Source organism: Festucalex cinctus, chromosome 10 (assembly GCF_051991245.1).
Source record: "Festucalex cinctus isolate MCC-2025b chromosome 10, RoL_Fcin_1.0, whole genome shotgun sequence".
NCBI classification, from domain to species: Eukaryota; Metazoa; Chordata; class Actinopteri; order Syngnathiformes; family Syngnathidae; genus Festucalex; species Festucalex cinctus.
Window position 1 is genome coordinate 1,212,501 of NC_135420.1, and position 23,392 is coordinate 1,235,892.

The following is a 23,392-nucleotide window of genomic DNA, read 5'->3' on the forward strand; positions in this document are numbered from 1 at the left end:
TTAACAGTGCAGGCCTGGTACCAGTTACTGTAACAGGATTTATTTTTAAATTAATGTCAAAGTGCGAGTGGTTGTTCGTCTCTCTGTGCCCTGCGATTGGCTGGCGACCAGTCCAGGGTGTCCCCTGCCTACTTCCCATAGCCAGCTGGGATAAGCTCCAGCACCCCCCGCTAGTGAGGACCAAGCGGTTCAGAAAATGGATGGATGGATGGATGTCAAGAAAACTTCATTCATGTGCAGATAGAGTGCGCATTGTTTTGCACAAAAAATTGCACAAGAATAGAGCCCTGAGTGTGAAATCGCGAAAGCCAGAATTTAGTATATTAAAGATATTTTAATGAAACAGACTAATGTGTGACATGCAAAATGTGTTTCAAGTTGGGTGTTGTACTAATGTTGACTAAATTTACAAAGTTGAATGCATAAAAAAACAAAGGTAAAGGAAAGAACAATCTCAGACACACAAAAGACAATATGAAGGACATCAAAACAAACCTGAAAAAAGTGAATTCATTCATCCCAAAAATATGCAGTATTTTACTTCCACACACACACACACACACACACACACACACCCTTGTACATATATCTTTGTGAGGACATCCATTGGCATAATGCATTTCCTAGACCTTTACCCTAAACCCAACCATCAAATATGAGTGCCTAACCCTTACCCTAACCCCGACCATAACCCAATTTAAACCTAAACTCTAAAACCAAGTCTTGACCTTCAAAAAGAGGTCTTGCAAAGTGAGGATTGGCCAAAATGTCCTCACTTCTCAAAAATGTCCTCATTCTGTTTGATAAAGACGTATTTTGGTATTCACAAGAACACACACACCCAGGCACGCACGCGCACGCACCCTCACGCACACACACACACACTCACAAAATGTCAGTTGCATAAAAAAAAAAAGACAAGAATTGTCGGAAAATCACATAATATACAATGTTTAAAGAGAAAGTGAAGTTTGGTTTTCTTATTCATGCAAATCTGTCATTTTGTCAGTAAATGGAAAATACCTTCATCTGCTGCGTGGTCACTATCACTTAAATCATCAGAGAGTTTCTTTGTAAGGGGACCTACAAGACCAAGAAGGAGAAGGAAGGAGGAAAACAGGATCATCAAAAACAAATATTGTTACTTAAATGCTTCTGTACCCTTGAAGTATATACATATATATATATATATATATATATATATATATATATATATATATATATATATATGTATATATACATATATGGTTTTTTTTACATTTATTTATTTATTATTTTTTATATTTTTAATTACATCGAGGCATTATACTATTTTACTGCACCCTGTAAAATCCAGGTTTGACTGATAAAAAAAAGACACAAAGAGCAATATTTTCAGAACCCTTTCCACATTAGATTAAAATAAATTGTAATAGCCCCGCAAAAAAAAAAAAAAGCCTAGGAGTATGTTTATTTTTTTCTTTTTAATTACATGACCTCACAATCCTCACCACAACCAAGGCCTGCACTGTACGACTCCTGAGCAAGCTCAAACATAACATCGAGCATGCTCACATGAAAATCAAGCCAAGTAAATCCAGAAGCATCTCAATTGTCAAGGGGAAGCTGTCACACCAACGCTTCCAGATTGGTGATGAGGATATTCCAACTGTTTCTGAGAAGCCTGTGAAGAGCTTAGGACGGTGGTATGACGCTTCCCTGAAAGACACTGAGCAAATAGATCAGCTTAAGAAGGATGTCGTCAGTGGCCTGGAGATCATTGACAAAACTGCACTCCCTGGGAAGTTGAAGCTTTGGTGTCTGCAGTTTGGACTTCTACCACGGCTCATTTGGCCTCTGACCCTCTACGAAATCCCCATCTCAAAGGTGGAGAAACTGGAGAGATACTTTAGTTCATACGCCAGGAAGTGGCTTGGGCTTCCCAGATGCCTCAGCAGTATAGGGCTCTATGGAAGAGGAGTCTTGGAACTGCCCTTGTCCAGTTTGGTGGAGGAATACAAGTGTGCCAAGGTGAGACTAGAGATGACGCTGCTGGATTCAACTGACACTCTTGTGGCCCAGGCTGCCCCTCATTTGGCGACTGGGAGAAAGTGGACACCAGCAGAGGCAACTCAACAGGCCAAAGCAGCTCTCAAGCATAGGGACATTGTGGGACGAGTGCAGCAGGGGAGGAGCGGTCTTGGCGCAGGAGTCGTCATGCCATTGTGGAGCAAGGCCACCGCACCCGAGAGACGAGCGCTGGTAGTTCAAGAGGTGCGCCAGCAAGAGGAGGTGGTAAGGTGTGCAAAAGCGGTGGCACAAGCAAGACAAGGCCAATGGACGACCTGGGAGGGAGTGGAGAAGAGGAAGATCTCCTGGCAGGAGCTGTGGGAGACAGAGGCATTTAGGATAAGCTTTACTATCAAAGCTGTCTACGATGTCTTGCCAACTCCCAAAAACCTCAACCAGTGGTATGGTGAAGTCCCTAATTGCTCCCTCTGCTCAACTCCTGCTACACTGAAGCACATCCTGGTTGGCTGCACGACCAGTCTCACTCAAGGTCGGTACACCTGGCGGCACAACCAGGTGTTGCGGTGTCTTGCAGAAGTGTTGGAGCATCAGCGAACAATTACCAACAAGCTCCCTCCCCCTACAGCTTGTGGGCCAGCAATACCATTCATCAGAGAAGGGGAGGGTAAAGCTACCCTCAGGCCCTCAAGACCAGAAGTGGGGCAGCTCAGCAGGGCACGTGATTGGAAATTGTTGGCAGACCTGAACCAAAAGCTCTGCTTCCCACCAGAAATTGCGCTGACCAATTTGAGACCAGACCTCGTGCTGTGGTCAACCTCACTTAAGCACGTGTATATCATCGAGCTGACGGTGCCGTGGGAAAGTTCAGTTGAGGAGGCCTACGAGCGCAAGAAGCTGAGATACACAGAGCTGGCAGCCGAAGCTGAGCAACGTGGCTGGGTAGTAAAGATCCGCCCCGTCGAAGTAGGATGCAGAGGTTTTGTAGCAACTTCAACAACAAGGCTACTCCGAGAGGTGGGAGTACGAGGGAAGGCCCATCGGCAGGCCATCAAGGACCTCTCCAAAGCAGCAGAAAGAGGGAGTCAGTGGGTCTGGCTAAGGAGGAAGGATACCAGCTGGCCATCAGGTGAGAGTCGGCATCCGGGGGGTGATCCTGGGACGCTGGGAATCACCTCTGGAGATGTCGTGGGCCTATCAGCGAAACATTGAGGAAGGAGGGTGCCCACTTGACAACCCATAGGGTGCCGTCACTCACATGATTATCCCACAGAGTCTTAGGTATGCGGTAGAGGGATATTATCATCTAGTCCTACACTATAATCTAATGTAGGCATTGGACTATTTCACTGCACACTGTAAAATCCAGGTTTGATAATCAAAAAGAAAAAGGCAATATTATAATATAATATATAATAATAATAATAATTATATATATATATATATATATATATATATATTTATATATATATATATATATATATATATATGGCAATATTATAATATAGACAATATTTTTAGAACCCTTTCCACATTAGATAAAAAATTCTAATAACAAAACACACACACACACACACACAGACACGCACGCACGTGCACACCCGCGCACACACAATTGAAGTGCATGATCTCATCAGAAGCTTTCAAATTGTTTTAGGTTTGAGACAAACTAATTCTGTTTTTCAGTTGATTCCACAAATGATTTTTTTTAAAAACCGGAGTAAGACTCTTGGTTACCCCTTTCAAAACCCGAATTCTGCTCATATTCTGCTGAATTCTGCTCGCATTTGGAATACCTCGATTGAACGGCGCATTGTTTTACGCTGTGTTCATGCTCTCCATTTTCTTCTTTGTCTTCTTTTCTTCTTCTTTTCCAAAATCCTTTCTTCATCAGTCATTTATAATCTAAAGTCGCCACACTCGATATTCAGTGGTTTGTTGTACTAACAAAAGAATAATAATCCACCCGGAAACACAGATGACTTAGGCGGAATAGAGTTAATAAAACATGCATTTATTCACGATTGCTACACTACAGAATCAAAACACTGCCTATCTAACTATCCTACCGTCAGAATAAAAGAAATCAAATAAAGCTAATCAAAATAGGGAAGGAATGCGAACGAATAAGGAAACAGGAAAAAGAGAAATTTAACTTGCCAGGTCTGTGTTAGGGGTGGGAATCTCTGACATGAGGCCGATTCGATATGTATCTCGATACACAAGTTGCGATTCGATTGAAAAACGATTATCTTTCAGAACAGAACGGTTCGATACGGTTCGATTAAGTTTGGGAACGATACAATTTTCGATTCGATACGATTAATTTCAATATTCAAAACTTATCGTGACATTTGTTACTTGTAAACATTAATCTTAAAACACCACAAATTTTTACAGTATCTATAAATGTGTTAAAAAAAAGAACAACAACAATGTCTTCTAGGCCTATATTTTTATACATTGAATCAATTATTTAAATGGACCGGAACAAAGGGCTGGGCGATATGACTGAAAAATGTATCAGTTTAAATATTTATTAGTTGTTATTGACAGTTATAATTGTTTTTTTGTTTTTTGTTTTTTTTATTCAAAATCAGGATAAGGAAAACAAAAGGCTGATAATTCAATTTGAAACATAAATATTTAACCTTTAAAAAGACACCAACACAATTAAACAGAATATGTGCACATTGTGAAGTATTTCAGAAACATAAATTTAAGACATGAAATAAACCTACCGTCCAGCCAAAAGAAATATGAAGCCACCTTAGGGAACAATAAATCTATCAAACACATTTTAACAACTTAATATATCCAAAAATATTTCCAAAAGTGCATTTCCCTTTTTATTAACAATTTTTGTTTTTAACAATTTTTGTTTTTCTTTGCCATCACATTCATTTTTGGTTAATGTATGACATCTTTTTTGTTTTTTTAATCTGAGACACGATGATGATCACGGAATCACTACTGTTTGTTTTGTTTTTTGGGCTGTCGTTCATTTTGAGTTTGATGACGTAATTGCGGGCACGTCTCAGTTCCCTGCTGCTCATGCTAGTTGTGTACATTGACAGGGAGCCACAAACTGAGAAATTAGATACTTGCAGTGTGCTTTTAGCATAGCTGGTGTGTTGGCTGTGGGACATACCTGTGTCGTTTGAATCCATGCATTGGATCGTCACGGGGGTTATTCTTTTTGGCTCGCGCCCAGTACCAACGCCGGCCCGGGACATACAAGTGCACCGAGAGGACTCGATAGCCATGGGAAATACCGAGATGTACGGCACCGGCTTCTGCTAACTGTCTCCACTGTTGCATGTTGTCACTCGTTGTGCGCGCGCGCGCCGTGTCGCGAGCACGGCGTTGACGGTAGGCTCCCCCCCAAGGTGCGTAACATCTTTGCATTATGTTTACAACATCCGGGGAATGAAGCGTCTACTTTGCTAGCTCTCTGTAAACACGGAAGTAGCTTGAATAGTGATGCTACTGAAATGTAAACAAAACAAGTAGAGCACGGTGCAGAACTCTTGCTATTGTTATGAAAACCATAAAGCCTCACTCGCAACCGATTCACAGCAACGCGATATCCGGTCCACAGCTTTACAAGCAATGTATCTAAGGATTCCCGGCGGATTTTGTATCGGTTGACAAGTCTGCTACCGTTACGGCCGTTTAGCTCCCCTTGACGACCGATGGTTCGGTCGAATCGGTTTTTTGTCCCACCCCTAGTCTGTGATATGTTTCAAATGTAAGTTGCACACAATGGTATGCCGAATTGGGGAAATCAAATGTGCACTTACGAGTTGGATACTGCGTAGAACGAGCAGAAACTGGAGGTCTTTGGAAAAGGAGGAAAAATAGTCAATGTTCGTTCAAAAAGGCAAGAAAAAGAAAAAAAAAAAAAAGGGGCTATTCCACAGGTGAGCAAGGGAGCCGCTCGGGGGCTGACGTAGTTGCGCGGCTCGTCCCTTGATTGGTCGGCGAGATGTTTTCCGGCGAAGTTGGTTCTGCCGGGCAGCTATCCGACTCCAGGTGTTGGAGCTCGGTTCGCGGCGTGCCGGCGTACGGGCGAAGGTCCGCCGTTGGAGGTGCGCTTGCACAGCGGCGGGGCGCCACTGAATAGCAGGTGAGATGCGGTGCGGCTGAGGTGCACAACATTGAGTCAGGCGGTACGTTGCAAGTGTACCCTGGGGCCGTTGCTGGCGGGCAGTCACCGATGGTGAAGAAAAAGGAAAAAAAAGGAAAAGGGGAGTAAAAGAGTCTCTTTGGGGTCAGCGTTGACTTTGCACCTGCTTTGGCGTGGCGTGGAGCGAGTGTCTGCTCTCGTGGCAATGGTTGCTGCCAGGAACAAAAAGGGGGCCACGTGCTGGACAAGTTTCTTGAGAGTCAGTGGGCAAGCTGGGCCACTTGCAGGCAACAGGCCTTAGGATGGTCAGTAGAAGAAGCGTGGAGCGGAAGCGATCGGGAAGAGAGATCGGGCGAAGAGAGCGAGAAGGGCGGTCCCCTCGTCTTTTTAAAGTCTATGGGTGGGGCTTCAGTAGGTGGTGGCAAACCCTTCTGTTCGCTCACGCAGACTTTAAAAAAAAAAGAAAATTATTAAAGGGATTAATAATTTGCCATTAAATTTGGTCAGTCTGGCAAATCAGTTTTCCCCAACAACCCGTTTAGCACACATCGTAATTAATGCATCATACACTAATTTGTGAGGTCGTTCCTGAGCCTAATCTGACTGAACTGAAAGATATTGATTACCTTTCATTCCTTATGGAGTACAAATTAAATAGGACGTTCATACACACAAAGACATAACATGAATCATTCGTAGTTCAGTTATCTGTCAAGAATTATCATGGTATAAATGTGTAAAATGCGGTTACTTGTGTGAATTGTCACTAAGGATAGTTCAAAGTTTCACCACTTGACGGTGCTATTGCTCCATCTAGATGTTCCAGGAGTGGCCCCTGGAGGGGCGACACCAGAGAATCCCCCCTGGTTGATAAGAAAGGTCATAAACATTCCTTTGATCAGTCGTTTGTATATTCTAATTCATTGAAGGCGTTTTCTCGGGCCCCGGGAAGTTGGGCTTGAATAAACTCCTTCGGCAGACGCATAAATTCCTTTGTCACCTGGTCAGCGGCTTCAAAAGAACTTTGTTAGTGGTTGAGTGACCACCTGCAGAGCTAACCAAGCTAAGATCCTGTCTGAGCTGTGGAATGTTTATGCAACTGCAGAGAGTTTGTTTTAGAAGAAGCAAACCAAAAAAAAAAAATTTAGAGGGTGAACTGGGCCATAGGCCATAGTTGTTACACAGTAAAGCACCACAGTTCTGGAGCGAGGAAACCAACAACTTTATTTAGCGTGGTGAGTTACATAAATATAATATCTTTTTTTAAACGTAGTAAGTTAAAAGTGGAAATGACATTATTTACATAATACATGTTGTACCTGCATCGCGGTCGAACGGGATATTCCAATCAAGCGCAAAATGACCATGTAAATTAGAGCAACTCCACGCATGTAAACGGGATAAATTATCTTGATTGTTTCAGAAACTGGAATTCTGACCTTAACCTGAATATTGACTGCATGTAAACGTAGTCAAGGAAAACAGGCTGGATAGGTGTACTCTAGGACCAGGGTTGGGTACCAGGGTTCCTCTATGTGATAGTACCCCAATGTACCAATTCCCCTATATGTCTTTTTGGGCATGTGTTTGTATTGCTGCTGTTTTGTTCCAAATTATTCTAAATTGAACAACCACTTTGCGCAATCATATGATTCTGCACTCACACCCTCATGCTATCTATCTCACGTGGACACTGGAGGCTGAACAGGCATCCGTGGACATGAAAACAGCATTGCAGTCACATCTTACACTGGGCCTTCCTCACCCCTCTAAGCCATTTACTCAGGCCATCAATGAGCTCAAACAGGTATTAACTGCGGCCCGTGACATTGTACGCTATTCACCACTCACACATGCTGTTTCGCTCATTCTCTTGCAGCAGCAAACTTCCAATTTGTCTGCTTTCATTTGTCTGCTTAGGTTACCACACATGCCTTTTGTAGATGCTAAATGTTGAAATTAATCACAAAGTCACGTCACCTAGGTGGCGAGTTGCCAGTTACGGCAAAATAACCACCGCGGATTGTATCTTGGCAAAACAATACGCAACCACCATCTGCTTAATCATATTTGACCTCTTGTAACCTCCACACGACAAATGTAGCTCCTACTTTAGGCACTAAAAATACACCAGTAAAATGGTAGAAGGTATGATATGGCACATCTGTAATTGAAAGGATAGGAAGGAACTCTCAATCAAAATAAAATGGTACATTTGCAGGTGTGACACACCAAGTTGCAAATTCAGCTCTGAACAGATTTTCACGAACAAAACAGTCCTTCGAGAAATGCTGTCGGTACGTCTTTCAAAATAAAATTAATCAACTGTCTTCTCAAAGACTCAGAGAAGGAAGCAACCACTTTTTCCTGATCGTTGCTTGCCCTCTCCACAGAGCGTTTGCGAGTGGGGGGAGCAGCCAGTTTCTTGAATTTCTGTGGATGTTACAAACCTTTACCAAAGGCTGTGCCACTAACCCGAGGGTCTATTATGTATTGTGAGTTGTGTTTGATATCCGCGATTGCCTTTTGCTGTGTCCATGTCACTTGCCGTACTGAGTAGCAGCCAGACGCGGGAGTGACACAAATAAACTGTGGCGTGACAGCCTGGTTATGGCTCAAAAAAAATTTTTTGTACCCTGAGGGCTGTTACATATGTCTTCAAATTTTGGTAACTCTAGGTGAAACGTACAACTGGGAATGCTTCATGAAGTAAGAATTTTGAGACTCAAAATTTGATGCCCCGCCCCTGGCAGACTTCCTATTAGGTTTAGCATATGGCACCAACAGACATTTTTGCAGGTCGTGTGCCGTTACATATGTGTTCAAATCTTCGTAGCTCTTTGTTAAACGTTCAACTGGGAATGCTTCGTTAAGTATTAGTTTTGAAACTCAAAATTTGATGCCCCAACCCCATCATATAGTACGTCAAAAACTTTAGATTTTTTTACCCCGATGTCCCAGGTGTTGAGATGGTACAGCACAAGTTTGAAGTCAATTGGTAAACCGTGTAGGAGAATGGGGTAAAAGTATGACCCCTGTAAATGTGCAAAAATGGTCCAAAGTTGGACATTCAAATACTCATACCTCACTTCCTGTTCATTTTTTATTGCTCAGGCCCTAACTAGAGCTATGAGCAGCCTCGCAAACTGGACCACGTTGGGGTACTTGCACGTCGCGCTACTGGCATGTTGAGGTACTTTTTCATAGGACAAGAACCATCTAAATTGTAAATGTTTTTGCCATGCCTTTTGTGTGCAAAGTTTCATGAAAAGGCCAGAAATGGTGCATAATGACCAAAATAAAATCAAAATGCCCCTCCGTGAGCCGGCACCTTATCGTGGTGGAGGGGTTTGCGTGTCCCAATGATCCTAGGAGCTATGTTGTCTGGGGCTTTATGGCATTGCCAGGGTCACCCATGGCAAACAGGTCCAAGGTGAGGGGCCAGACGAAGCACGGCTCAAAAGACGCCTTATGACGATGACTATAAATGGATTACGTTTTCCCTCGCCCGGGGGCGGGTCACCGGGGCCCCTCTCTGGAGCCAGGCCTGGAGGTGGGGCTCATTGGCGAGCGCCTGGTGGCCGAGCCAGCACCCATGGGGCCCGGCCGGGCACAGCCCGAAGAGACAACATGGCGGACCGATCCCCGGCTACAGAAGCTGGCTTTCGGGACATGGAATGTCACCTCTCTGGTAGGGAAGAAGCCCGAGCTGGTGTTTGAGGACGAGAAGTTCCGACTAGACATAGTTGGACTTGCCTCCACACCCAGCTTGTGCTCTGGTACCAGTCTTCTCGAGAGGGGTTGGACTCGCTTCCACCCTGGAGTTGCCCACGGTGAGAGGCGCAGAGCAGGTGTGGGCATACTTATTGCCCCCCGGCTCGGCGCCTGTACGTTGGGGTTCTCCCCGGTAGACGAGAGGGTAGCATCCCTCCGCCTTCGGGTGGGAGGGACGTGTCCTGACTGTTGTTTGTGCATATGCACCAAACAGCAGTTCAGAGTACCCACCCTTTTTGGAGTCCTTGGAGGGTGTGCTGTAGAGTGCTGCCCCTGGGGACTCCCTCATTCTGCTGGCGGACTTCAACGCTCACGTGGGAAATGACAGTGAGACCTGGAGGGGCGTGATTGGGAGGAACGGCTCCCGTGATCGGAACCCAAGCGGTGTTCTTTTATTGGACTTCAGTGCTCGTCACGGAGTGTCCATAACAAACACCATGTTCAATCATAAGGGTGTCCATATGTGCACTTGGCACCAGGACACCCTAGGCCGCAGTTCGATGATTGACTTTATCGTCGTGTCATCGGATTTGCGGCCGCATGTTTTGGACACTCGGGTGAAGAGAGGGGCGGAGCTGTCAACTGATCACCAACTGGTGGTATGTTGGCTCCGATGATGGGGGAAGATGCCAGTCCGACTGGCAGACCCAAACGTATTGTGAGGGTCTGCTGGGAACGTCTGGCGGAATCCCCTGTCAGAAAAAGTTTCAACGCCCACCTCCGGCAGAACTTCTCCCTTTCCCGGAGGAGGCGAGGGACATTGAGTCCGAATGGGCCATGTTCCGCGCCTCCATTGTTGAGGCGGTCGATTGGAGCTGTGGCCGTAAGGTGGTCTGTGCCTGTCTCCGGAGCAATCCTCGAACCCGCTGGTGGACACCAGCGGTAAGGGATGCCGTCAAGCTGAAGAAGGAGTCCTATCGGACCTTTTTGGCCTGTGGGACTCCGGAGGCAGCTGACGGGTACCGGCTGGCCAAGCGGAACGCGGCTTCGGCGGTTGCTGAGGCAAAAACTCGGACATGGGAGGAGTTCGGTGAGGCCATGGAAAACGACTTCCGGACGGCTTCGAGGAAATTCTGGTCCACCATCCGGCGTCTCAGGAGAGGAAAGCAGTTCACCATTAACACTGTGGTGATGGGGTGCTGCTGACCTCGACTCGGGACGCCGTGAATCGGTGGGGGGGAATACTTCGAAGACCTCCTCAATTCCACCGACATGTCTTCCTTTGAGGAAGCAGAGTCTGGGGACTCTGAGGTGGGCTCTCCTATCTCTCGGGTCGAAGTCACTGAGGTGGTTGGAAAGCTCCTCGGTGGCAGGGCCCCGGGGGGTGGATGAGATCTGCCCGGAGTTCCTAAAGACTCGGGATGTTGTGGGGCTGTTGTGGTTGACACGCCTCTACAACATCGCACGGACATCGGGGACAGTGCCTCTGGATTGGCAGACCGGGGTGGTGGTCCTCCTTTTTAAGAAGTGGCAGAGGGATCACACTCCTCAGCCTCCCTGGTAAGGTCTATTCAGGGGTGCTGGAGAGGAGAGTCCGTCGGGAAGTCAAATCTCGGATTCAGGAGGAGCAGTGTGATTTTTGTCCTGGCCGTGGAACAGTGGACCAGCTCTACACCCTCAGCAGGATACTCGAGGGTGCGTGGGAGTTCACTCAACCAGTCCACGTGTTTTGTGGATTTGGAGAAGGTGTTCGACCGTGTCCCTCGGGGAGTCCTGTAGGGTGTGCTTTGGGAGTATGGGGTACCGAGCCCCCTGATACGGGCTATTCGGTCCCTGTATGACCGTTGCCAGAGTTTGGTCCGCATTGCCGGCAGTAAGTCGTATTTGTTTCCGGTGAGGATTGGACTCCGCCAAGGTTGCCCGTTGTCACCGATTCTGTTCAGAATTTTTATGGACAGAATTTCTAGGCGCAGCCGAGGCGTTGATGGGGTCTGGTTTGGTGGCCTCAGCATTGCTTCTCTCCTCTTTGCAGATGATGTGGTACTGTTGGTTTCATCAAGCCGGGATCTCCAACTTTCACTGGAGCGGTTCACAGCCGAGTGTGAAGCGGCTGGGATGAGGATCAGCCCCTCCAAATCTGAAACCATGGTCCTCAGTCGGAAAAGGGTGGCGTGTCCTCTTCGGGTCGGGGATGAGATCCTGCCCCAAGTGGAGGAGTTCAAGTATCTTGGGGTCTTGTTCACGAGTGAGTGTAGGATGGAGCGAGGGATCGACAGCCAGATCGGTGTTGCATCTGCAGTGATGCGGACTCTGTATCAGTCCGTCGTGGTGAAGAAAGACCTGAGCCAAAAGGCAAATCTCTCGATTTACCGGTCGATCTACGTTCCCACCACCCGGAATACTTTAAGTAGTAATTTTGAAACTCCAAATTTGATGCCCCACCCCGTCATATAGTACGTCAAAAACTTTAGATTTTTTACCCTTTTTTTTTTCTTTTTTTCCTTTTATAAGATGGTACGGCACAAGTTTGAAGTCAATCGGGTTAACCGTGTAGGAGAAAGGGGCAAAAGTATGCCCCCCCCTGTAAATGTGCAAAAATGGGCCAAAATTGGACATTCCAAATACTCATACCTTACTTCCTGTTCATTTTAGGGTACAGGTATAAAAGTTTTTTTTTTGTTCGTCTGGATGTGCTACAGGTGCCACCCAATGTTCGTAACTGTAGAACAATCGTAGCGGGACAGGGATCCAATAAACCTATGTGGGGAGCGGTACAGGCCCATTTTTTTGTCCTCTTGTATGGCGACTTTAAAATATCAAATTTTTCGCCAGCCCAGATGTGTATGTAGAATTTGGTGAGTTTTGGTTCACGTTTAGTGCCTAAAAAATGTGATCGTTTGTAGAGAAGAAGAATAACTAGAGCTGTGAGCAGCTATAAAGATCCCTCGCAACCCGGGCCACGTTGGGGTATTGCATGTCGGGGTACTGGCACGTTGGGGTATATTCACAAATCTGCTGAATCAGCTGAATCATATAGGAGCCATTCAGCCATTTATTACAAATTGCACAAGAAATCTCTAAATATTCATGTTCATGACAGGTCTGTGTGAAAAGTTTTGAGTTTTCGCCTCTCTCGACTCTCAAAAAAGCACAATTTTTCTTGGCAAGCAATGCATCCCTACGGCAACGACGTGCGACAAAATGAAAAGCTTTTGATAACTTTGCATCATTCAAAAATTCGTAGCTCACTTCCTGTTCATTTTAGCATTTTAGCGGTTGCTGTCGGGCCCTAATAATAAAAGAATTCCTTCAGAAACAATAGGGCCTCGCACTAGAGCTGCCCTGACAGCCCGGGCCGCTTTTGGGTACTTGCACGTTGGGGAACTGGCACATTGGAAGGAGAATTTCTTTGAAAATTGCATAATAAACCCTTATATATATGGATTTTTTTTGCCAGGTGTGATTAGTGTGTAAAGCTCAGTGAGTTTTGGTGAATGTTAAGACCCTCAAAAAACAGCATCCCTTTTTATTTTTAGGCAATGAGTTGCCCTGATTGGTATTTTTTGTAAAAGTATATGTAAAAATCATCGGTCGTTGTACTCATTGCATAATATTGCTTTTATTGACCATAGAGGCTATCAAAAATAAATAAAACAAAAAGTACATATGTTTGGATAGGTCTGAGGCCAGTGAACATTTTGAGTGGTGGAAAGTAAAAGAATATTCATAAATGACTTCATTTTCACACTTACAATGAGCTTACAAATTTTGTACAAAATACCGTATGTGGGGTATTTTTATTCATTTACTTTTTTTTTTTGCCTCAACTGAATGTTGTCATAGAGATACCTTTAGGCCTTGGATATAAACATACATGCCAAATTTAGGATTTTTTTGGAGCACGTAAGCATGTCCTTTTTGATTGGGAAGGAAATATGAAACACAAAATTTGATGCCCAACCCTCATCATATAGCACTTCGAAAAGTCAAGATTTTTTCCCCTGTCCTTGGCTCAGGTATTGACATGGTCCAGGTCAAGTTTGAGGCAAATTAGATGAAACGTGTCGGAGAAGTGGGCAAAAGTATGGCCCATGTAAAAATGGGACATAGAAAAATTCGTAGCTTACTTCCTGTTCATTTTAGCATATGGGTCCAAGAGACATTTTTGTAGGTCTTGGGCTCCCTCATACACCTAAAAATCTTTGTAGATCTTGCTTAAACTTACAACCGGGGCTGCTTCGTTAAAAATTTCCAGGAGTCGCTATTGAGTAACGGCCACAACGATTCGTGAAAACTCTCAAACTTTGTGTTGTGACATCATGAAGGCCGAAACCCTCATCTGAGCAAATATGAGGTAGGTCCAGTTAATGTGGCTGGAGAAAAATGTTTAAGATGTTTTGCCCAGTTGTTGTCTCAGGTCTTGAGATGATACATGCCAGGTTTGAAGTCAATCGGATGATTGCAAGTCTTTGCAAAGGTAGAAGAAGCATGACAACAGTGATGTGCAAAAATGGCCCAAAATTGGACATTCAAAAATTCATAGCCCACTTCCTGTACATTTTAGCTATATGGTCCCATTAAACTTTTTTGTGTCTCCCGGGGTGCTACACGTGCATGCCCATTTTCGTAGCTCTAGGGATATTTTTTTTTTTTCATTTTTTTCTTTTTATTTTTCTATGCTAAGGGGTTCGAGAGTCGCGTTGTTCAGACAACATCATAATATCAGATTTTTTTGCCGGGCCCGAAGAGTGTGCAAAATTTGGTGAGTTTTCGTCCATGTTTAGAGTAAAGAAGAATTAGAGCTGCGAGCAGCTATAAAGGGCCCTTGTAGCCCGGGACACGTTGGGATACTTGCACGTTGTGCTACTGGCATATTGATAGCCAAATTTCTTTGAAAAAAATACACCTTTGGATGTGGATTTTTATTTATTTATTTATTTTTTTTGCCAAGTGTGATGAGTGTGTCAAGCGCAATGGGTTTTGGTGAATGTTAAGATCTGCAAAAATCAGTGTCCTTTTTTTTATTTTTCGGCAATGAGTTGCCCTGATTGGTATTTTTTGTAAAAGTATATATACACATCATCGCTCGTACTCATTGCACAATGTTGCTTTTATTGTCCATAGAGGATATCAAAAATAAATAAAACAAAATAAAAAAAGTACATATGTTTGGATTGGTCTGATGCCAGTGAACATTTTGAGTGGTGGAAAGTAAAAGAATATTTATCAATGACTTAGTTATCACCCTTACAATGAGTTTACAAAATGTGTACAAAATACCGTATGTGGGTTTTTTTTTTTTTATTTTATGCCTCAAGGGCTCGGTGACGCTGCATTTATAACTGAATGTTGTCATAGAGATACCTTCAGGCCTTGACTATAAATATCCATGTCAAGTTTAGGATTTTTTAGAGCATGTACCGGGGAGTTATTAAGCATATCCTTCATTCACGGTATTGCTATTATTGTCCATAATTTGTATAATTTTCAACCAATTTCAACCAACCAAATAAATTCTGAACTGGATCACTTAAACGAGCTCGGCACAGAAGCTAAAAACGTAAAGCATGACATTTATTGGCCCACTAGGTGGCACTATATGTATAACCGAATTTTATCATATAGATGTTTTGCACCCCTCCGTGAGCCGGCACCTTATCGTGGTGGAGGGGTTTGCGTGTCCCAATGATCCTAGAGCTATGTTGCCTGGGGCTTTTATGTCCCTGGCAGGGTCACCCATGGCAAAAAGGTCCTAGGTGAGGGGCCAGACTAAGCACAAAGACCCCAATGATGATTGATATAAATGGTCTTGCGTTTCCCTTGCCCGGACGCGGGTCACCGGGGCCCCCCTCTGGAGCCAGGCCTGGAGGTGGGGCTCGTTGGCAAGCGCCTGGTGGCCGGGACTGCGCCCATGGGGCCCGGCCGGGCACACCCCAAAGAGGCAACATGGGTCCCCCTTCCCACGGGCTCACCACTGGTGGGAGGGGCCAAATGGGTCGGGTGCAGTGTAGGCTCGGTGGCAGCCAAGGGAGGAGACTTTGACGGACCGACCCCCGGCTACAGAAGCAGGCTCTTGGGACATGGAATGTCCTCTCTGGCAGGGAAGGAGCCCGAGTTGGTGTGTGAGGCAGAGAAGTTCCGACGAGACATAGTTGGACTCGCCTCCACACACAGCTTGGGCTCTGGTATCAGTCCTCTCAAGAGTGGTTGGACTCTCTTCCACTCTGGAGTTTCCCGGGATGGTGGTCCCCCTTTAGAAGAAGGGGGAGGGTGTGTTACAACTATAGAGGGATCACACTCCTCAGCCTCCCTGGTTAGGTCGGTTCAGGGGTGCTGGAGAGGAGGGTCCGCCGGGAGGTCAAATCTCGGATTCAGGAGGAGCAGTGTGGTTTTCGTCCTGGCCGTGGAACAGTGGACCAGCTCTACACCCTCAGCAGGATCCTCGAGGGTGCGTGGAAGTTCCCTCAACCAGTCAACGTGTGTTGTGGATTTGGAGAAGGCGTTCGACCGTGTCCCTCGGGGAGTCCTGTGGGGTGTGCTTTGGGAGTATGGGGTACCGAGCCCCCTGATACGGGCTATTCGGTCCCTGTACGACCGTTGCCAGAGTCTGGTCCGCATTGCAAGCAGTAAGTCGGATTCGTTTCCAGTGAGGGTTGGACTCCGCCAAGGTTGCCCTTTGTCACCGATTCTGTTCAGAACTTTTACGGACAGAATTTCTCGGCGCAGCCGAGGCGTTGAGGGGTTCCAGTTTGGTGGCCTCAGCATCGCATCTCTGCTTTTTGCAGATGATGTGGTGCTGTTGGCTTCATCAAGCCGGGATCTTGGGATGAAGATCAGTACCTCCAAATCCGAGACCATGGTCCTCGGTTGGAAAAAAGGGTGGCGTGTCCTCTCCGGGTCGGGGATGAGATCTTGCCCCAAGTGGAGGAGTTCAAGTATCTTGGGGTCTTGTTCACGAGTGAGGGCAGGTTGGAGCGGAAGGTCGACAGGCGGATCGGTACAGCGTCTGCAGTGATGCGGACTCTGTTTTTTCCCCTGTTGTTGGCTAAGGTCTTGCCATGGTCCAGGTAAAATTTGAAGCAAATTAGATGAAACTTGTCGGAGAAGTGGGCAAAAATATGCCCCCTGTAAATGTGCAAAAATGGACAAAAATGGAACATTGAAAAATTCATATCCCACTTCCTGATTATTTTTATTTTTCTATGCTAGGGGGCGCTATAGAGTCACGTTGTTATGACAACTGAATAATATCAAATTTTTCGCCAGGCCCGAAGAACGTGCAAAGTTTGGTGAGTTTTCGGCAATATTTAGGTCCTCAAAAATACGATCGTTTGCGGAGAATAAAGAAGAAGAAGAAGTAGAAGAAGAAGAAGAAGAAGAAGAAGAAGAAGAAGAATCCGAACGAAAAACAATTTGGACCTCGCAGTGGTAGCTGCTTGGGCCCTAATAGTAACTAACTAGAGCTGCGAGCAGCTATATAGGGCCCTTGCAGCCCGGGCCACGTTGGGGTACTTGCACGTTGGGGTACTGGCACATTGGAAGCAGAATTTCTTGGAAAATGGCAAAATAAATCTTTACGTGTGGAAAGTTTTTGCCAGTTGTGATGAGTGTGTGAAGCTCAATGGGTTTTGGTGACTGTTATGATCTGCAAAAATCAGCGTCCTTTTTTATTTTTTAGGCAATGAGTTGCCCTGATTGGTATTATTTGTAAAAGTACATATACACATCATCGTTTGTTGTACTCGTTGCAAAATATTGTTTTTTTTTTTGGTCCATAGAGGTTATCAAAAATAAATAGAAAAATAATAAAACAAAAATAAACAGTACATATGTTTGGATAGGTCTGATGCCAGTGAACATTTTGAGTGGTGGAAAGTAAAAGAATATTCATAAATGACTTTTTCACACTTAGAATGAGTTTACAAATTTTGTACAAAATACCGTAAGTGGGGTATTTTATTTTTTATTTTTTTCCCTCAAGGGCGAGGTGGCGCTGTATTTCTAACTGAATGTTGTCATAGAGATACCAAAAATCGGCGTATTTTACGTATTTATCAGTTTCCTTGATTGGTATTTTTTTGTAAAAGTATATATGCAAACTGAAGATGCCAGCTAAGACGATACTTCAATTTTATACTGCCATAATTGAGTCCATCCTCACTTCCTCTATCACTGTGTGGTACGCTGGGGCCACTGCTCAGAACAGACACCGGCTGCAGCGTGTTGTTCGCTCTGCTGAGGTGGTGATTGGCTGCAACCTCCCATCACTTCAAGACTTGTACACCTCCAGGACTGTGAGGCGTGCAGGTCGGATCATAGCTGACCCCTCTGACCCTGCACATGGTCTCTTTCAATCATTTCCTTCAGGTTGAAGGCTACGGTCCATTAGGACCACTTAGAATATTATAAAAGAATATTCATAAATGACTTAGTTATCACACTTAGAATGAGTTTACAAATTTTGTACAAAATACCCTATATGGGGTATTTTTTTTATGCCTCAAGGGCTAGGTGGCTATATTTCTAACTGAATGTTGTCATAGAGATACCTTCATGCATTGACTATCAGTGTTGCCGGTAACGCGTTACTTAGTAACGCGTTACTCAAAAAAGTTGCTTTCTAAAGTAACTAATAGTCTAACGCGTTACTTTATTCTACAAAGTAGTCTGATTAAAGTTACTGTCCAGAGAATCAATGCGTTACTCCACATTTTCATGAAGAAGGCAAACTATCTCACTGTTGTAACAGTCACAAACAACTACTGCTAACTACGCAGATGAGGCAGAAGTCATTGATCACCACACTGAATTCAGCCATGGTCTGGTCATGAATGGTTTGCACATTCAAAACAAAAGTGATGATACTTTTACTACTAGTTTTATTAACCAACAGGCACACAACACAACAAAAAAAGTGTGCATTATGGACCATAAAAGTGGTAAAAAAAATAATTTATTTCCATCCTCAACTGGTCCGTGAAGCATTATGGGATGAGGTCGTCTCCGCCCTCTCGCCAGGGGGAGTGACGTCAGACAAGTTACGTTTTCAGTAAGGGTGGAACAAAAAAACGATTCAACCGAACCATCGTTCGTCAAGGGGAGCTAAACGACCGTATCGGTTGCGAGTGAGGCTTTATGGTTTTCATAACAATAGCAAGAGTTCTGCGCCGTGCTCTACTTGTTTTGTTTACATTTCAGTAGCATCACCATTCAAGCTACTTCCGTGTTTCCGTGCTCGCGACACAGCGCGCGCGCGCAACGAGTGACAACATACAAATGGAGACAGTTAGCAGAAGCCGGTGCCGTACATCTCGGTATTTCCCATGGCTATCGAGTCCTCTCGGTGCACTTGTATGTCCCGGGCCGGCGTTGGTACTGCGCGCGAGCCAAAATGAATAACTCCCGTGACGATCCAATGCATGGATTCAAACGACACAGGTATGTCCCACACCCAACACACCAGCTAAGCTAAAAGCACACTGCAAGTATCTCATTTCTCAGTTTGTGGCTCCCTGTCAATGTCTACAACTAGCATGAGCAGCAGATAGGAGAACTGAGACGTGCCCGCGATTACGACAGCCCAAAAAACAAAATATAAACAGTAGTGATTCTGTGGTCATCATCGTGTCTCAGATTAAAAAAACAAAAAAAGATGTCATACATTAACCAAAAATGAAATTGATGACAAAAGAAAAAACAATTGTTAAATACAAAAATTGTTGATTAAAAAGGGAAATGAACTTTTGGAAATATTTTTGCATATATTAAGTGGTTAAAATGTGTTTGATAGATTTATTGTTCCATAAGGTGGCTTCATATTTCTTTTGGCTGGACGGTAGGTTTATTTCATGTCTTAAATTTATGTTTCTGAAATACTTCACAATGTGCAAATATTCTGTTTAATTGTGTTGGTGTCTGTCTAAAGGTTAAATATTTCTATTTAACATTAAATTATCAACCTTTTGTTTTCCTGATCCTTATTTTGAAGAGAAAAAACAAACAAACCAAAAAACAATTATAACTGTCAATAACTACTAATAAATATTTAAACTGATACATGTGTACACACTGGAATAGCGGAAAAAACAAACAATAGAGGAATTTAGGGGATTTTCATTTTCAACCTGGATAGATTTTTATTTTTTGTTTTATAAAAAGTATTTACGTTACAAGAAGTCAAGAGAGACTGCCTATTTTGTTTTTCATAAAAAAAAACCTTTATTTTCATGTTAAAAATGCACTTTCAATAAAGTATTTGGAACTCCGTTTCTACTGCATTATTTTTATGTTGAGATGGTGTTATCGGCAGCTGCTGAAAGTAACTAAAAAAGTAACTTTTAATCTAACTTAGTTACTTTTAAAATCAAGTAATCAGTAACGCAATTTAGTTACTTTTAAAACCAAGTAATCAGTAAAGTAACTAAGTTACTTTTTCAAGGTAACTGTGGCAACACTGTTGACTATAAACATACATGTCAAATTTGGGATTTTTTTTTGGAGCATGTACCGGGGAGTGATTAACAATATCCTTTTTTATTGCGAAACACAAAATTTGATGCCCCGCCCTCATCATTTAGTATTTCGAAAAGTCAAGATTTTTTTTCCCTGTTGTTGGCTCAGGTCTTGACATGGTCTAGGTCAAGTTTGAAGCAAATCAGATGAAACGTGTAGGAGAAGTGGGCAAAAGTATACCCCCTGTAAATGTGCAAAAATTGAGAAAAATGAGACATTGAAAAATTCGTAGCTCACTTCCTGTTCATTTTAGCTTATGGCCCACAGTGATTTCCCTAACCCTAACCCTGTTTTTCAATCATCAAGTCCATGCCTCAGAGCCTGCAAGCTGTCATAAAAGCCAGAGATGGTGTAACTAAATACTAGTGATGTGTTTTGATTGTTTTTTCCTTGTCTGTTTTTCATGATTCCATATTTTTTTCCTCAGAATGGAGTGATTCCATATTTATTTCCCTGCTCTTTCTCTATAAAAGTAACAATTACTGACCAGCACAATGTTTTTTCTTAATTTCTTTTTGTGTTTCTGAAAGCCAAGATGTTGTACTTTGGAATGACCTTATGACTGTTTGATGCTTTTTATCTGAGTTTAATTTACAGAATAAAACGTCACAGTGCTCATCCAAGACTGTGATTCCATACTTTTTGCTAGGGGTATTGGGTTGTGGATGCCTGGGCTCGCGAAAGCCGGCATCATTGCTGAACAGCCGCACGGCAACGAAACTGACTCTGATAATGACGAGCAGGAACCTGGCATGTTTGAAGGGGAAATTGTTCAATTCAAATACTTACCTACTTCTAGTCTAATCTGTTGATGTAAATTATATTCACTTGTATACTTACTTACAATGTTTTGTTTTGCTCTTATTTTACCTATCTTACTCTCCACTGTATGATGTTCCATGTTTCATGTTTCATGTCCAGCATTTTGTATATAGCGATGCTTATTTAAAGTGCTTTATAAATAAAGTTGAGTTGAGTTGCGATACAGAAGATGACGACCTTGATGGATTTGTGAATGAAGACTTGTCACTACTTTGCTACTGCAACCGGTTTGTTTTAGCAAGCACTTTTATATAAAGCACAAATGCATGTTTAATGCATGTGAAAGACCTGCTGTTTTTTATTGTGTGTTATAGGTATAATTGTGTCAAGCCGTTTTCTTTACATTTCGGTGGTTTGCCCCCCCCCCCCAAAAAAAAGTATAAATTAAAAAATAATAATAATAAAAAATGTTTGCGTGGCGACCTTTATGTCAGGGAGTTCCGGAAAAAAATTATAGCCATTTTCACCACTGCCTAGGCTTGTAGCAAACTTAGCTTGTAGCAAATCTGTGTGACGTTATGGATGTCGTGATCACGTAGGGTTACCAACTCCTTGAAAAATAAATAAGGGACAACTCATCAATTAGGACGGCCGACCTGATTACCTTCAACCTTGTGTGATTTTTTGATTTTTATTTTTTTGGTGTGATTGATTTGAATAGGAAGCATATTTTTGAATGATATTAACACGTGGAAAAGTTATCTTGAAATTTACATAAATATAAACAAATGAAATTAACTTATCAAAATAAATATCTTTCAAACAAAAACCTTTCCTTCTTAACTTAAAATGTATACATTAATATAAAACACAAATAATGAGTAGAAAATTAATCCTGTAACAAGTTAAGCCCACTGTCACATTATGTGATTATTTTCCCATTTCTATTTTATCATTGTCATTCAATGTAATGCTCAGTCAACCTTTAGAGCACAGACAGCTGAATTATAGCTTAAACCAGGGGTATGGAACCCTGGTCTTCGAGAGCCGCCTGTTTTACATGTCTCCATCCAACACAGCTGACGCGTTATCATCATTATCATCATCAGCAAGCTCTGTAGAAGCCTGATAACGAACCAGTTCATCAAATCAGCTGTATTGGTGGAGGGAAACATGGAAGACAGGCAGGACAGTGGCTCTCGAGGACAAGGGTTCCCTACCCCTGGTTTAAACCATGCTTACATTGTGATAGACATGGGCTACCTCTGCAGCAATCACCTCTAAATTAGGGAGAAAAAAAAGTTCTTTTAACTGTACATATATATATATATATATATATATATATATATATATATATATATATATATATATATATCGTGTCGTATATCAATTGCCTAAATTAGAAAATACTTTTTTATATTTATAGTGTCATATCAACTGCATGTACAGAAAACATTATACATACCTGTTTTAACATGTAATCAGTGTAAGTCGGTGTATTTATCTATTTATAAATGATTACTTTTACATATTATCTATTTTAATGTACTTGTCAATTTACAATTTTGATGGGATCGTTTTGTTTTTTTTTAATATATTTTCAGAGGTTGCCGTGGGCGTACAGTCTGCATCTGGCACGTAAAAATGATCGTAAAATGCCTCCCCGCCATTGCTTACGCAAACAACATTACGTCGACCAATAAGATGAGAGGATTCTGTATCGTCATACTAAATGAATGTGCTGTCAGCTGTCAGCGGTCACAGAGCAGGAGGTCCTTGGAACTTTACCATAAGTTGTCACATAAAGAGCACTTTTGTTCATTATTCCATTGACATTTTACGGACTATTATTGACTCTCGCAGTATTACGGGACAAAGTGCATCCCTTGACAACTCAATACGGAACACGTACTTATAGTTCTAATTTCGTATTTCAAGGGACTGTTGGCAACCCTATGATCACTCTCTGATCAACTGCTGAAAGGAGACTGATTCTCTCCTCTTTTATCTAACTGCTTCAAACATCAAAGTGTATGTAGGAACGAAAAAATTATGGTTTGTTGTCGGGCTGCTCGATTATGGAAAAAATAATAATCACGATCATTTTGGTAATAATTGAAATCATGATTATTCAAAACTAGGGCTGGGAATAAAAGTCGACCAAGTCAGTTTGGTCAACCAGAAAAAGTGCAAAAATGCATGCATCAAAGCTATTTTAATAATAAAAAAAAAACATATTTGCTGCACCTGGACGTTGCCGGGACGCCC

The 23,392-nt window shown here is 43.1% G+C and overlaps 1 protein-coding gene across 6 annotated transcripts in view; it reads right to left on the minus strand.

Moving 5' to 3' along the window:
- Nucleotides 1-23,392, minus strand: part of nlgn1 (neuroligin 1) — a 553,113-nt gene that overhangs the window by 392,601 nt on the left and 137,120 nt on the right. For 4 of the 6 annotated variants that reach the window (XR_013285243.1, XM_077533451.1, XM_077533446.1 and 1 more), the window contains one exon: nt 1,024-1,083. The exons of the other annotated variants lie outside the window; for them this stretch is intronic. Coding sequence is in view for 3 of the 4 variants with exons in the window: in XM_077533451.1 (XP_077389577.1) it covers nt 1,024-1,083 (60 nt within the window). In the remaining variant the exon portion in view is untranslated. The remainder of the gene's footprint in view (nt 1-1,023; nt 1,084-23,392) is intronic. 6 annotated transcript variants of the gene reach the window in all.